The 15,187-nt window shown below is 46.9% G+C and overlaps 2 protein-coding genes across 9 annotated transcripts; both read left to right on the top strand.

The window, feature by feature from the left end:
- Nucleotides 1–706: 706 nt before the first annotated feature.
- LOC109767888 (uncharacterized) lies at nucleotides 707–4,797 on the top strand. Of its 8 annotated transcripts, none has more exons than XM_073511328.1 (5): nucleotides 707–1,012; nucleotides 1,156–1,273; nucleotides 1,525–1,620; nucleotides 1,708–1,857; nucleotides 2,480–4,797. In XM_073511328.1, the coding sequence occupies exon 5, from the start codon at nucleotides 2,574–2,576 to the stop codon at nucleotides 4,488–4,490; it is 1,917 nt and encodes a 638-aa protein (XP_073367429.1). In that variant the 5' UTR covers nucleotides 707–1,012; nucleotides 1,156–1,273; nucleotides 1,525–1,620; nucleotides 1,708–1,857; nucleotides 2,480–2,573; the 3' UTR covers nucleotides 4,491–4,797. The 8 variants fall into 8 exon arrangements, with proteins under 8 accessions (XP_073367429.1, XP_020182199.1, XP_073367428.1 ...); XM_073511327.1 differs by having other exon boundaries at nucleotides 719–1,012; nucleotides 1,153–1,273; XM_020326607.4 differs by having other exon boundaries at nucleotides 762–1,012; nucleotides 1,441–1,620.
- Nucleotides 4,798–11,989: 7,192 nt separating this feature from the next.
- Nucleotides 11,990–13,885, top strand: LOC123497764 (uncharacterized). Its single transcript, XM_045234480.1, has 2 exons — nucleotides 11,990–13,276; nucleotides 13,513–13,885. Exon 1 carries the CDS (start codon nucleotides 12,255–12,257, stop codon nucleotides 13,239–13,241), a length of 987 nt encoding a protein of 328 aa, XP_045090415.1. The 5' UTR covers nucleotides 11,990–12,254; the 3' UTR covers nucleotides 13,242–13,276; nucleotides 13,513–13,885.
- Nucleotides 13,886–15,187: the final 1,302 nt, after the last annotated feature.

Raw genomic sequence — 15,187 nt, 5'->3', positions numbered from 1 at the left:
CATGACGGTCAGAAGCGGGCATGATAGCGGTCTGGACTGCCGTGAACCTCCCCACGTTTGTCTCCAATTTGTAAGAAAAAACACGTACGGACCGCGCCGCGGACCGATACAGGACCACGTTGGATTGCTTCCACGATCTGGACGGTTGCTGGAGGTTTGTGGGTCAGCATTGGAGATGCCCCTTAGGCCCTATATAGATTTTTTTGAGGGGTAGGTCCCCGTATAAATGAATTTTTTTTAGTAACCCCTGTATAGATGGATGGAGAGAGTATTTTGCAACATAGGCTTAAACAACGGATCTCACGTTAGCCTAGGCCCGGCTCATCCTTCCAAAAGGCCCGTTAAACACATACTCCCTCCGTTCGGTGAAGAATGTACGTTTGAGTTTAAAATTTATTCACAAAAGAATATACTTTTATCTTTTCAATGCACTTTAAAATATTTTTTCTCATCACACGGTAATCAAGACCAATAGCATTTCATACATAGTCTTCTTAATTTCTACGTGCTCATTGGGGGTTGGGTAATTAAAAAGGAGAGAGATGATGACTTGTATCTTTTCAATGCATTTTTTGCTCAACTCCATAATTTGTCCTAAAATTCTAAATGCATACTTTCGCCGGACGAAGAGAGTAGCCTGGAAACCCTACCTTGCATCTTCGCTTTAACTTGACTCCCACCGGACACCGGCAAACCCTCACCCTCCAAAAAAAAAAAGAAAACGTTCACTCCCACCGGTTCCATCTACGATTTGTTCTTCCCGTCGAAGAAAAAACATTCTACGATCTTTTGTGGGAATCGTAGGTGGTTTGACTCAAGTCAGCCCCCCCTGCGTTGCCACTCGTTATCCTCCGCCGCCGACCTCTCGCCGTCCGACGCATCCCGCAGCGGTCTTCGTCGGGCTCGGGATTCACTGAGGTCGACCGCGCCCAGGTGCAGGTGCTTGCGGCCATCCCCTCGTCGGAGCTCGGCGAGCTTCCCTCAGCCCGAGTGGATCCAAGATAAGTTTGAGGTGAGATCCACGACTCACATCACACGCTCCTCCTTTTCTGACACCTACCTGCTACAGAGCACCTCTATTTTTCTGGCATATTTCAGTTCAGTTAGGTGAGATCCACGACTCACATCACACGCTCCTCTTCCTTCATTCAGCAGACACAGCCAGCTCCTCTCCGTTGGCCATCTCCCCTGCTCTCCTTCACAGGGGCCGGCACATCTCCGCCGACCAAGCACCGATCATCTACACTATCTTTGAGTAGGAACGGAACAGCAGGTACGTATCACCATCGGAAAGTCTGCGCCTAGTCAAACTTTGTTTGTTTTTCCACATATTACATAGGAAGCAACATCTAGCTCCGGGAACAACATCGTTCTATCAACTAAAAATGACAGCAACTGCATAAGTTAAAAAGCTAATCGATCAAACTTGCCATTCTACAGGGCCTAGGAAATACATGTTCAGATTCAGCCAGCAAACTTGCAATCGTTAATAGAACGACACCACAAATATTCACACGTTTTCAGGTTCACCCAAAACTGGCAAGCAGCAAGGAAAAGAGCTACACACCTACCACTAGTGAACTACAGGATCACCCACTCAACTTTTCGGTTCAGGCATAAGTGAGAAATTACACAAATATCTGTTAGTCCACACCTCACACAAATACTTGTAAGGGAATCTAATGGTAAACTCCCTTGGTTTTGCAGATGCCAATGGGTTTTGCGGCTCATAGCTAGAAACACGGGCTGAATGCTGAAACTGCCTCTCTATGCACTCATCTGCTGTATTGATTTCCACCATCTCTGACCGACCGTGCAATCCCACCTCCAGCAAGAGCTCAAGTCTCAACACCTAGTGTAAGTGAACCTTTCCTCCATTTTGTGGGGAAAAGTAGTATTTGCTACTCCCTCCTTCCCAAAATGTAAGGCGCGCTTGACTTTGCACAGTCTTTGATGAATGACCTTGACCATTAATATATACCAAAGTATATGTATTTAACATTTATAAATGGTAATTTGTAGACATACAAATGAGTGAAAATTATAGTCAAAGCTGTATGATGAAGGCTGAAATAAGTGAACCGAGCCTTATATTTTGGGAAGGAGGGAGTACTCACTAGTGACTAATGCAAGCTCAATCCTCCTCTCCCTGTGTGCAACAACATCTCAAATAGGCACATTTATCACCATAGCATTGGTCACACACTTATCAGCAGCATCTCAAACAGAGACTGGACATTTTATAGGACTCGAGTTGTTTGAAGTCTGTTGGTAATGAATGTTAACTTTCTCTCCAGCATATATCTTCTCTAGTTCGATGTACTTCTACATAGTATGTTGTTGTGGGAAATATGCAACTATGTATGTAGAGAGTAAATCAGGGTAATTGGCAACTTCGCTTCTGTTATCTTTTTTTTATACAGAATTTGAGTCGACAATAGAGGATCTAACCCCTTGATTTCCTGTCTTCAATGTTCAGGTCTCTAGGCTGGAAATACTTTCTTGATGGAAGTGGCTTAGTCCTCAACGCTGTGTATATACTGCTGGCACAGAACTGAACTTCTCGAAATATCATGAGTAGGAATCTTGTCCTGTTCCAGGACAGAACAAAGCATGCAGTATACATTAACAAGAATTTAAAAGATTTCACGGAAGATGCTATTGAAAGAATTACTAGCAACTACAGCACTCCTATCGGAAAAGGTGGTTTTGGAGAAGTCTTTAAAGGAGTCCTTGATGATGAGCTAGTTGCTGTGAAGAGATATATCCGCCAAGAGTTGAGAGAAGAGTTTATGGATGAAGTAAGCATTCATAGTCAAATGAGCCACAGGAACGTGGTGAATCTCATTGGCTATTGTATTGGGGAAAGTACCCTAACAATGGTAACTGAGTTTATCTCCAAAGGAAACCTCGATGACATACTTCACAACAGTAACACTCCCATCCCTTTGGATATAAGGTTGGGTATTGCTATAGGCTGTGCAGAAGCATTGAGCTACATGCATTCGATGCATTTATCAGGTGACAACCTTGTATGTCATGGCGATATTAAACCTGCCAACATACTTCTAGATGCCAATCTTACAGCAAAAGTGTCAGATTTTGGACTGTCAAGGCTTCTTTTAGGAGGCATCACTCAATACACTAGGAATGTAAAAGGAAGTATAGATTACATGGATCCTATATATCTTCGAGAGGGACGTCTTACCCCAAAGAGTGATGTATATAGTTTTGGAGCAGTGCTCTTGGAATTAATAGCTAGGAAAAGGGTAAAAGAAGGTAGCTGTAGCCTCATATCGACTTTCAGTAATGCCCGTGGTAAAGGTGAATGGTCGAGGGACCTTTTTGACGGAGAAATAATTACTGCAGGCAATATAAAGATTCTTGAGGAAATAGGAAAACTGGCAACTGAATGCCTGACATTGGACATTCATAAACGTCCCAGAATTACTGATGTGGCTAAACGCCTTTTGATGCTGTGGAGACAAGAAAACCGGGAGTTCTTTTTAAGAACAGAAAGTGTTGGCACAAGCAATTTAATGAGATGTTTGGGCAGTTTTGAGATGGATATTGCCAATTCTGAGATACTAGCACAGCTCGGCAACATGCGATTTTTCACTGAGAAGCAGCTAATTGAAGTCACACGGAACTTCTCATGTCTATGTAGTGAAGGTTGGTTAGCTGAGGTCTACAAAGGCACTCTAGAGGATAACACAGTGGTGGCAGTAAAGAAATCTATTGATGGATATGAGGAGCATATAATTCATTTTGTCAATGGAGTGATGATCCATGCTCAACTCATCCACACGAATATCATCAAACTGTTCGGCGTCTGCTTGGAGGTTGGTATTCCAATTTTCCTATATGAGTATGCTGCTGGAGGCAATCTTTCAGACCTCCTGAATGGTAGCAAACATTTCCCCCTGGAATTGCGGCTGGAGATTGCAATCGGAACTGCAAAAGCATTAGCATACATGCACTCATCTGATTCTGGTTGCATCAGACATGGTAGTGTCAACCCTTCCAATATACTTGTAGATCATAACTTCACGCCAAAGGTCTCAGGTTTTTCACTCTCAAGGGCGCTTGCCATTGAGTACAATTATGATGACTCTGTAGTCGTTCAAAGGCACTACAGCGACCCAAGCTTCGTACAATGTGGGCTTCTTACAGTCAAAAGCGATGTGTACAGCTTCGGGATTATTCTCATGGAACTCATTAGCAGGAAGCTATCAATATATGATGAAGATTGTGAACTAACAGACCTTGTTATCCTGTATAACAAAGCATATGATTCAGAGAAGAGAGGAGCGGCGATGTTTGATAAGGATATCACAGCCGCAAAAGACATCATACTGCTTGAAGACATCGGGAACCTAGCAATTGAGTGCACGAAACCGGGACCAGATCTTAGGCCAACAATGAAGGAGGTGGCAGAACGCCTCGAGATTCTTAGAATATCTTGGGGCAAAGCTAGCCAAGGGAGGTAGCTGAATCTGGGGCTATGGTAAATGCCACTGGAAGGAGGACAACCCTGTTCAAAACATTTGTGCCGCTGAAGCTTCATGATTACCTCTCTTTGAACTCAGCTCACAATTCTAATATTGTTTTGTTTTGTAATGTTATGATTTATGTAATCTTGGTGGAGAAGCATCAAGCGTTTTGCTGTAATCTTGTCTGGATTTCTCATGCATGGAGACGTTGAACTAGACATGTTATCCAATATGCCAATATACCAATATTAGTGTTACCTTGCTTATTTGGCACTATATTATATGTTTTACTCATTTCATTTTTTCTCTCTCTCCCAGCCACGTGAATGGGCTGAACTGCACTCTCCATTTCTCTTTTTTGAAGTACTTTTGTCATTATTTTTTCTCGAAACATGCTTTCGCCCCTCTTTATAAATAAAGGCACAAATCAAACAAAACAATCGCCCAAACAATACAAATTGGTGAGGTAATCCTTTTACAAAACAAATCCTAGGCTACCCGGAACGCGAAGAAGACAAACAACTACGCCACCGAAGGAGAACACAGGAGAAACTGAAAACAACCCCCATGCAACACCCTAGGATACCTAAGCTCCTCGACAACGCCCTCAAAGGGCGAACGACGCAAAGCTCTCTAGGTCTTTCTATTTGAAAAAACGATAAAAAGTTACTCCCTCCGATGGAAAAAAATGTTGTAGCAACTAACCTTAGTTCAAAACTGTGATACTTTTTTTTCGGTTTGAGGGAGTATCTCGCATGGCAAACTGGAGTAGGACATTCGCGACGGGATGCGATGAGAAGTGAATGGTTGGGATAACGAACAACCATGAGGTTTGTACTTTGGATACCCCTAGTTCCCAAATTTCTAGGACCCAGATTAATAATGTATTGGGCTAAACTCACAGACTAGATCACCGTTTGCGTTTCCAGCTCTGGATTAGTTTAAGCAAAGACAGGCAACCGTATCCAGTGCAAACGCCTTGGGAGGAAACAACACCATGGACAACTTTTGATGCACTATGCATGCATGCAGCACCTGTTCTTTTCAGACTCCAGCCATACTTAAAGAGACGGAATCTTCACTTTAGTGGTTGGTGATTTCTGCCTCACACGCATAGATCAGGATCAACCCATTCTTCGGTTCTGTAATGGCCACTTGATAACAAGTTGAAAGAGCCATTCTCAGACAGACGGTCAATCCAATAAACATATTCGAGACATGCTACGACCATGTTTGTCCAACTAAAATGGGTGTGAATGTCATGGAATGTTTGCCCTCAACCACGCCCGCACCAACTCCGGCGCCGACTCGCTATTGATATGTCCAGATCCCACCGCCGCCGCTCCGGGCCTCCCATCCGCAGTTCGGATCTGCGCCTCCACGAGCAATGCCGAGCCCATGGTCCCAGTGGTGCTTCTTCCTCCCCCGCCGTTGGCGCCTTCTCCTCCCGCGCTGCCTACCACTAGTAGAAAACATGGCTTTGGTCCAGGCCAGATAAGAGCATTAATCCCGGTTCTGTTATGAACCGGGACCAATGGTTGCATTAGTCCCGGTTCGTGAGGCCAGGGCGCCGGCCGGGCGTCGGGAGCCATAGGTCCCGGTTCGTCTGACCCCTTTAGTCCCGGTTCCAGACATGAACCGGGACTAAAGAGCCTCGCTCCTGGCGCAACCCCTTTAGTCCCGGTTGGTGGCTGGAACCAAGACTAAAGGTCAGTCTTCTGTCCCGTGTTGAAAGTTTAGGGCCAGTTTTTTTGGTGGCTTCTAGAATACGCTGCAATAAGCTGCCCCCTACCCAGCTTATTCTAGAAGCCGAACCAAATTTATTTTTCTAGAAGCCTAGTAGTTAAGCCTTGAATAGTAGGCTTCTAATTTTTTTTGGTTGTGCTTCTAGAATAAGCTGGATAGGGGGCAGCTTATTCTGGAAGCCCAAAAAAGCTAGAAAAAGAACCGGCCCTTAATCCCACCTCGCTAGTTGAGAGGAGCTCGCAGCGGTTTATAAGCCCCGCCGCAGCCTCCCTGTCGAGCTCCTCTCTAAGCAGGCCTGTGTGGGCCTACCGAACATGTCCTGCCCTGTGGGGCCTACTGGCCGTGCGGGCCTGCATCTGGCCCGACTAGTAGTTGGGTTTCTAGTCGTATGCAGGCCGTGGCGTCCCAGTAGGCGGGCATTTTATTTATTTATTTATTTTCCAGTTTTTTTTGTTTTTTTGCTTTATTTATTTTCTTTTGTTTCTACTTACAGCCAAATATTTGGAGTTTCTGAGTGAATCTTTTTTCTTTACGTCACAAAAAATATAAACTTTCTGTTAGTGCCAGTAGTTTTCAAATTTGAATAATTTAAATTTAAATTCTTTAAAATTTGTGTGAAATCACTAGTTTGTGAATAACTTTACTTTAAAAAGAGATTGTTGAGTGATTCTTTTTGTTTGCTGTTTAATATTAGTGTGTTTTATCATTATATTCAATTTGATAATTCTTAGGTTATTTTAAATGGGTGTTTTAATCAAAAACAGATTCTGTTTAGCTCTTTTAGTTTTATATCTCAAAAAATTTAGGAAATGCATGAAAAATAGCAAATGAAGTTAGAAAGGGTTAAAAATTGATGATGTGGTTTTGAATGGTGCATGTTGAATGCATAAAAAGTCTAGAGTTGAAATAAGTTAAGAAAATTGTTGAATGGTGCCTTTGTAACAGACGAGTTTTCATCCGAAACCGTGATACTTCTAAAGAGATTGTCCATTTTGTACACGAAGTGCATCCAGTTTTTGCCGTAACCCTCCCAATTTTTTAGCACATGCTATGTGGGTGAAATGATGATACAATGCTAACTTTCAACCTTTTTAGAGTTCATTTGTAGTGCTTTTCAATTTCAGAGTCATTTAGCTCAAAGAAATGAAATAATAGCAAAAAAAATGAACTAAAAAACTTTTATAAAACTCTAATAGCGAAAAGAATGAACTAAAAAGCTTTTGTAAAACACTAATAAAAAAGAATAAACTAAAAATAATCAATTAAATATAATATTCTTCAATAGCAAAAAGAATTAAAATAATATTAACAAAAATTATCAAAGTATTTATTTGTTAAAAACTTTAATAGTAAAAAGAATTTTCATAAAGTATATTTGTTACAAACTTTAATAGAAAAGTAAAAAGTTTTATAAAACTCTAATGGCAAAAGGAATCAACTAAAAAGAATCAATAAAAAATAAAACTTATGCAACTAAAATTATACAAAATTTATGCAACTAAAATTATATAAAATTTATGCAACTAAAAAATTATATAACTAAAAATAACATAGGAAAAAAATAACATTAAAAATTTAAAAACATAACGTATGGAAAAAATAAAAAAAGATCCACCTACTAGGAACAACAGGCTGCATACGACTAGAAACCCTAGAAATGAACCAGGATGCAGGCCCGTAGTGCAAGCAGGCCCAAAAGGGCGTCAGATAGGCATGTACTGCCTGCATTAAAGAGGAGCTCGAGAGGGTAGCGGCAGCAACGCTTATAAACCACTCTGAGCCCCTCTCAACTAGCGATATGGGACTAAACTTTTGGATGCGGCAGTACAGACCTTTGGTCCCGGTTGGTGGCACCAACCGGGACGAAAGGCCCTCCTTTCATCCCGGTTGGTTCCACCAATCGGGACTAAAGGTCTGTGCTTGCCGCCCTTTGGGCTGCTGAAATTGACCTTTAGTCTCGGTTGGTGGCACTAATCGGGACGAAAGGCCCCCCTTTCGTCCCAGTTGGTGCCATCAACCGGGACCAATGCTCTAGGTATATAAGCAGCACTTAGAAGGTATGTAAGCAGCACCAGCGAAACTCGGCAAACAACCTTTTGCTTGAAGGTTGTAAGTCTAGTACCCTACATCGAGAGCTCGACGCGTAGATTGAGGATGGAGGATCTGGTCGGTGATGCGGAATACAAAGGAAGTGGACGACAACAGCCGCCGTAGGATAGGTTTAGGGCCGGACTACTTTTTTTCTTCTAAATATTTGAAATGTAATGAAAATCCGCCATGTTTGCATGAATCTCGTCCTGTTTATATGAAAAATCTGTCGTGTTTGCATGAATTTCGTCCAGTTAGTTGAAACGGTGTTTGAAATGTATTCGGGCAGCCTAGATGGCCTGCTCCCGCATCGGTGTCCGTGGACTGGTCCCCTTTATTCGCAGACGGATGCCGGAGTAAATTTGCGGTTCAACGTTGGAGATGCCCTTACTCGAAAAGGGAGAAATATGTGATTTTAGCCTAAGGCTGGTCATAGCGGGGAGTAACTTATACTAGTGTCATGCATATTACACTAGTCTAAGTTATCACCTCCATAACTGCCATGAGGCACAATCAAAGGCGCAACATATGAGCACTCTGCAACACAGGCGGTGCCAGGGAGAGCCCTCCTAGTGCAGCCTCAACTCGCTCCATGAAGCTCTCCATCCGTAACATCCAACCTTGCATGGAGTCAACGACAACACGCAGAGGCTGGACCGTCTCCTCAAACCGGAAGGAAGCCATATCAAGGAGTTCAGAGCGCAACAACTCGGCCTGCCTCTCCAAGGCAGGCCGCACTGGGATATTCGCCGAGGCCATAGAGCTAGCAGGAGCAGCAACGATCGATGCCCAAGAATCACGACCAAACGTCTTCGAGAGGGGCGCGGCTTCACTACAACACTTTGGAGAGGCTTTCTTGCGAGTATCAAACTCAGCATGATATAATTAAACCTCTACTAAAACCACGAGACGCCCAAGGTCGAGGCGGAATCCATGGCTCTCGGGACCCCGCGGCCGCGGCCGGCGGTGCCGCGTTGGTCTCCCTCCTCCGGCCGTCATTTCAGCCGCCGAGACCAGATCCGGGTTGCTCTCCGCGTCCTCTCCCAGCTGCACTCCCTCTCCCCTTCAGGCTCTCGAGGTGCTGCTCATGGCCCTCGCGTCCGTGTCGTCATCTCCGACTCCGTTGGATGCCTCTGCTGCTGCCGCCGCGCTGGCCGCGGCTGTTCTTGCCTCCCGCATGGCCGCCCCGGCAGCTGGCGGCCGTCTGTCCCGTGCTGGACTCCCGCCAAGGCCAGATGTGGTAGCACCTCCGATGGTGCAGTCGGGCAAGCGCTCCCTGCCTCGCCCCCGGCCTCCTCTGACCGGCGTCGCCGCGTTTTCCGCCCTGGACGCGGCGCGTGCTGCTCTAGATCGTGCTCCTGGTCTGGTGGGTTGAGGTCTTGGATCCCCTGCCTCCGCTGACTCTGCTCCTGGAAGCACCACGATGTCAGCCCCGACTTCTACTGTGGGCGAGTCGTCCCCAACCCTTGCCGGCGCTACTACGTCGTCCTCGACTCCTGTGGAAGCCCTGCCACCACCCCCGGTTGCTATTGCTAAAGCGCCGTCCACGACTCCGGCTGGCAACACCGCATCGTCCATGACTTCGCCTGGCACCACCGCACCGTCCCCGACTCCTGTAGAAGTGGCGCCATCCTCAACGCCTGTCGGCGCTGAGCCGGGTCTGAACAAGGCGCGATATGTTTCGTGGAGCTCCCTTACCGACAATGAAGATGAAGAGGATGACGATGTGCTGGCCCCGCCGCCGCCGCCGCCGGCTACCAAATCCTCAGTTCCGGCAGCTCGGCCGGGCATGGCGTGTGATGCAGATTCATGCGGTAGTTGGCAAAAGGTGATGCCGCGACGCAACGTGCAATGCCCGGTGTCACTAGGCCCTGCACTGGCTCCCCGTCCTATCCCCGCTTGGCTTCATGGTAGATGTTGCAGATGCCTCTATCCTGGATACCGTGCAGCGGAGTGTCGAGATCCTTTTAGGTGTTCTTGATGCCTTGAGAATGGTCATCGAGCACGTGGGTGCCGCAATGCCTGGCGCCCCCTCAGCTTTTTCGGAAGCCCTACTTTGTTGCCATTGCCCCACCTCCCTGTCGGACACCAACAAGGTTCAGTTCCTTGCAAGGTCCGGAATGAAGCCCATGTATTGTAGTACCTCACTTTCCATATTTGGTACCCTGCGCAGGTCGGCCATCTCATCACAAGCTCGACCTCGACCTCGGCGATTAAGTGACACACTGTCACTATCGCTGCCACTGGCCAGCATACATAAACACAACGAAATGGAGGATGGCATCGCTGGCATAGTGCCAGGAGAGTATGCTGCCGTGAAAAACAACCTTGGCAGCGTCGAGTGAGCTGCCATCTAGACCAATCACGTGAATATCATCGATGACATCATCATAGAATGTGGAGCCCCATGGTTTGAGCGCAAGCTGCCCACGGTAATTCCACAGGATGTGCTCCTCTTCTTTACATTCTTGCACCATAAAATTTATATGACGCAGCAACTCGGCCTCCACTTTGTGTGAGATGACAACGGAGTTGAAGAAACGCAGCTTGTTCAACCAGTGTTCCAGCCTGAACAAATGTGCTACCATGTAGCATGCACCGGTACGACCTTCCTTGCAGAATCGGAACATGTCATGCTGACCGATGGTGCCTGGCCAACTCCTGCATCCACCTGTCGCACTGACACACTTGCGAAGATACACCACTGCAAGATGGAGCCCTATCCATCTGGTAGCTACTAACCAATAATATGTCCAAGTCGACATGAATGCCCTCAACAGGGATACCAACTCCAGGAAAAAGGCCCCGGCCAGCAAGATGTAGGTGACCACCATATCACCCTTGCTGTAACCGGAGCCGACCATGGTGGACTGATGTAACCAGTTGAACGCCATTATGGTGGAAACCGTCGAGAAAGCATGGAACACGCGTCCGTGCCATTTGTGGATTACCGACGCCTTGGTGTAGAGGATGTCACGTGTCAGGGAGAGCTGCATCCCGACCATCTGTAGCAACTTGCTGCGCGAGATATGAGTATGATCATTGTCTTGATATTGATACCCTAGAGTATGATCATTATCTTGATATTGATACCCCAGAGTATGACCATTGTCTTGATATTGATACCCCAGAGTATGTTCATTATCTTGATATTGATACCTATGAACATTATCTTGATATTCATACCCCAACATGTCCTGGGACGAGGACGATGTCCAGACTTTGTAATCTACCAGCTGGCCCATGCAGACATGGAGAGTATCATGGGACGCGGAGTTTGTGATGGCGAGCTCACAGGAGCTCGGAATCAGACCCGTCCAGGATTGCTATGAGATTCGCTGCATTCAATGCTATTGAGGATAGGCGGGTCCATAGCGACGAAGGGAAAATTAGATATACGTCGAAATACTCGTCTGACAGCTGGGGCAGTGTGGACGGAGGAATGCACGCCGTCGCCTGAGCGCGGCTGAGCCGTGGCTCGAGCCTCCCGCCGGCGTCCTGATCCGTGGATCAGGTGCGGTTCTTTCCGCTAGCGCCGGCAGAGCTCGCACTTATTGGAGTAGTTGGGACGGTGGCCGCTTAGAGGAGGCAGGTTGGATTTGGCTATCACCAGCTTCCAGGCTCATCCATGGCCGCACCCGACTCCTTTCATTCCACTTCCACTTCGCCGGGCTCCTTCTCCTCCTCTACGGCGCCTGCTGCAGTCAAGAACTCCTCCTCCACTGCTTCTTCTCCGCCGTTCGTCTTCGGCACCACCTCCTCGGGCTCTTTCGCCGCCTCGGGCTCTCAGTTTTCCCCCCTCTTCTCCTCCGGCGCCCCCGCTCTCTCTGCTGTCCCGGCACCTGTGCTGCGTCTCCTGATCTTCGGCGACCACGTCACCAATCATATCCAGTTCCTCCTCAACCCCACAGATCACAATTATCACAAATGGAAGACCTTCTTCCTCATGGTTCTTCTTTTTGCTATGGCGTGTCCTACCTCATTGATCACCCACCCCCTCCCAACGCCACCGCCCAATATCTCGAGTTGGACTCCCATGTCGTCTTGTGGATCTACGCCACCCTCTCCGATAGGATGTGTGACCATGTCGTCGGCGCGACTACCACCTTCGCTCTCTGGCACAAGATCACAGACTTCTTCCTTGCCAATCGCGCCGCTCGCTACATGATTCTTAATCGCCAGTATTGCAACCTCAAGCAAGGTGATCTTTCGGTCTCCAAATACGCGCGCCGTATGAAACTCCTCACCGATGGCTTGGCTGACATCGATCACGCCCTCACTGAGGTGGATCTCATCACCCAGTTTCTCCACGGCCTCGACAAGCGGCTCGACACCGTCCGTGTTGTCCTCGGCGATCAGGGCCTCCCCTTCGACACTGTCCTCTCCAGGGTCACCCTAGCGGAGGAGTCCCAAGAGCAGCGCGCGACCGAGAAGAACGCCTCAGCGTTCGCTCTAACCGGTGCCGGATCTTCTGGTGGCAGCTGCAGCACGGGCGGCCGCGCCACCAACGATCGTGGTGATCACTCCTCCGATCGCTCCAACGATCGTGATGGCGGTGACCGTGGTGGCCGCGGCGCTCCTCATCCGCCACCCACGCCCACTGGTGACCGCCGTGGCCGTGGCTGTGGCAACAATTACGGGCGCAACTTGCCCCTCCTGCAGCGCCTTCACCGGCTGCTTCGCCCCCTACGGTATGGCGCTGCCGCACCCGCGCTCGGGCTGGGTCCCTCCCAATGCCGCTGGTGTGCTCGGCCCGCGCCCCGGGTCTCATGCGCAGGCCTACCCGGTGCTCCAGTCGCCTCCAGCTCCGTTCTATCCTCCTCAGCCACCATCTTGGTAGCACGCCGCCATGCTCAACGCCGCCTACGGCAACGGCGGCTTCCCGCCCCAGCCTGCGCTCGAGTGGTACCTTGACAGCGGTGCATCCTCCCACGTGACAGGCAATCCAGGTAACATTACCAAGTCTTGTTATTCTTTAAAGCATGCTCCTTCTAGCATACTTGTCGGCAATGGGCATCACTTACCTGTCACCGCCTCTGGCTCCACCACCCTCCACCCATATGATTTCGCCTCACTGACGTGCTCGTTTCACCTACTGTTGTCACTAGTCTCATTTCCGTTCATCGTTTCACTAAAGACAACTCTTGTTAAATTGAAGTTTTACCCTTGTGGTTTTCTTGTGAAGGATCTTCGCACTCGGAGGGTTCTCATGATCTCCGTTAGCCATGGCGATATCTACCCCTTCTTCGGCAATAAACGAGCTCCACCATCCGTCCTCACCATCTCCACGTCGGATTTGTGGCATTGCCGGCGCGGACATCCCGGCGCGCGCTCCTTGTCCACCTTAACGAAGGATTTTCTTAGCCCGTGTAATAATGAAGCTGACTCACCTTGTAGTGCTTGCCAATTAGGCCGCCAGCCGCGCCTTCCCTTCTCCTCCTCTTTTAGCAAAACTTTTGCACCGTTTGATTTAATACATTGTGACATGTGGACATCTCCAATTGTAAGCTTTTCCGGCTACAAGTACTATATTATTGTGCCGGATGATTTTACTCACTACTCGTGGTCTATAACATCCTGGATTTTTCCCTTTTCTTTTTTCCTTTGGTTCTCTTGGATTTCTTGATTTGATTTGTTTTTTCGTGGCTATGCATGTGGTTCTGAAACTTGGGAAGATCATGTCTTCCTAGGTTTTATAGTGGCTTGTCATCCTCCTCATCATCCCAAGATCTTGTCATTTTCATCCTAGCCCAGATTCCAATATTCTTTTTCTAGTGAATATTCCTTTTCTGTTAAAGGAATAACCCTTTAAACCCTAGGTTGTGAAGCAACCTATATTTCTGTCACTCCCCAAATTCCCAAATAATTCTCATAAATTGTTTGGGTCCTATCTTGCTCAAATATGGCAAAATATTTCATTGCTAATTACAAAAATCATCCTCCAATATTTTTATCCTATTCTGCCCTAAATGGCACTTTGCAAAGCAAGTTCTATTTACCTTTGCTTGATTTACCCCAATCTTTTTGGACATCTTTTCCTGTCCATATCATTGCCCCGTGCCAAATTTCAACCTCATTTGCCTAGTAATTTTTTCAGTGATTTTCCAAATTTCTGTCCAGGAAGGAACTTTGTGAAGGAAGTATCTTCTAGGCATGCCCAAATGAGATGAAACTTAGCAACATCCTTCATTTGATCAAATCATAACTCTCCACCAAATTTGAGCTCATGTAACACTTCCATGTGAGCCCAGCTTCAAATCTTGGTTTCTGGTCAGATTTTCAGTTTGTGAAGCAACTATATCTTATATTGCTTCAATTAAGCTAAAAATTTACCAGGACATTCACCTATCCATATTAACTCTCTCCACCAAGTTTTGGCTCAATTCATCTAGCCAATTGCCCTGTGAAAATTTTCAAAGTTTCTGGTCAGAGTAAAGCACTGTGAAGCAAGTACCACTTTGGTATATCCAATTGGTATGAAACTTTTACAGTTTCTCAATATGATCAAATAACCCACCTCCTCCAAATTTCAGCTCATGACAATCAACTATATGAGTGCTACTTCATAATCCCCAAATCTGACCAGTATGGCCCTTTCTACAGCAAGTACCCTCTGAACGTATCCTATTAAGCTGATTTTTGGTGACAACATCATCTTAGTATGTTATCATCACCAGACAAATCGTTTGCTTCGTTCGCAATCTGGTGTCCCCACTGCACAGCACAAACACTTGGCTGTTGGTCTGCTTTGGGGCCATCTTTAAATCTCTTGTTTGCCCTTAGGATCTTTTCTTCCTTCATTGCACCCAACGGAACTAAGATCTATCTACTAGACATGGTAGTTCCGGCCAAAACGAGCC

The sequence above is a fragment of the Aegilops tauschii genome, chromosome 3 (assembly GCF_002575655.3).
Source record: "Aegilops tauschii subsp. strangulata cultivar AL8/78 chromosome 3, Aet v6.0, whole genome shotgun sequence".
Classification (NCBI taxonomy): Eukaryota; Viridiplantae; Streptophyta; class Magnoliopsida; order Poales; family Poaceae; genus Aegilops; species Aegilops tauschii.
Note: the sequence above shows the minus strand (reverse complement) of the source record. Positions and strands in the feature narration are given on the sequence as shown.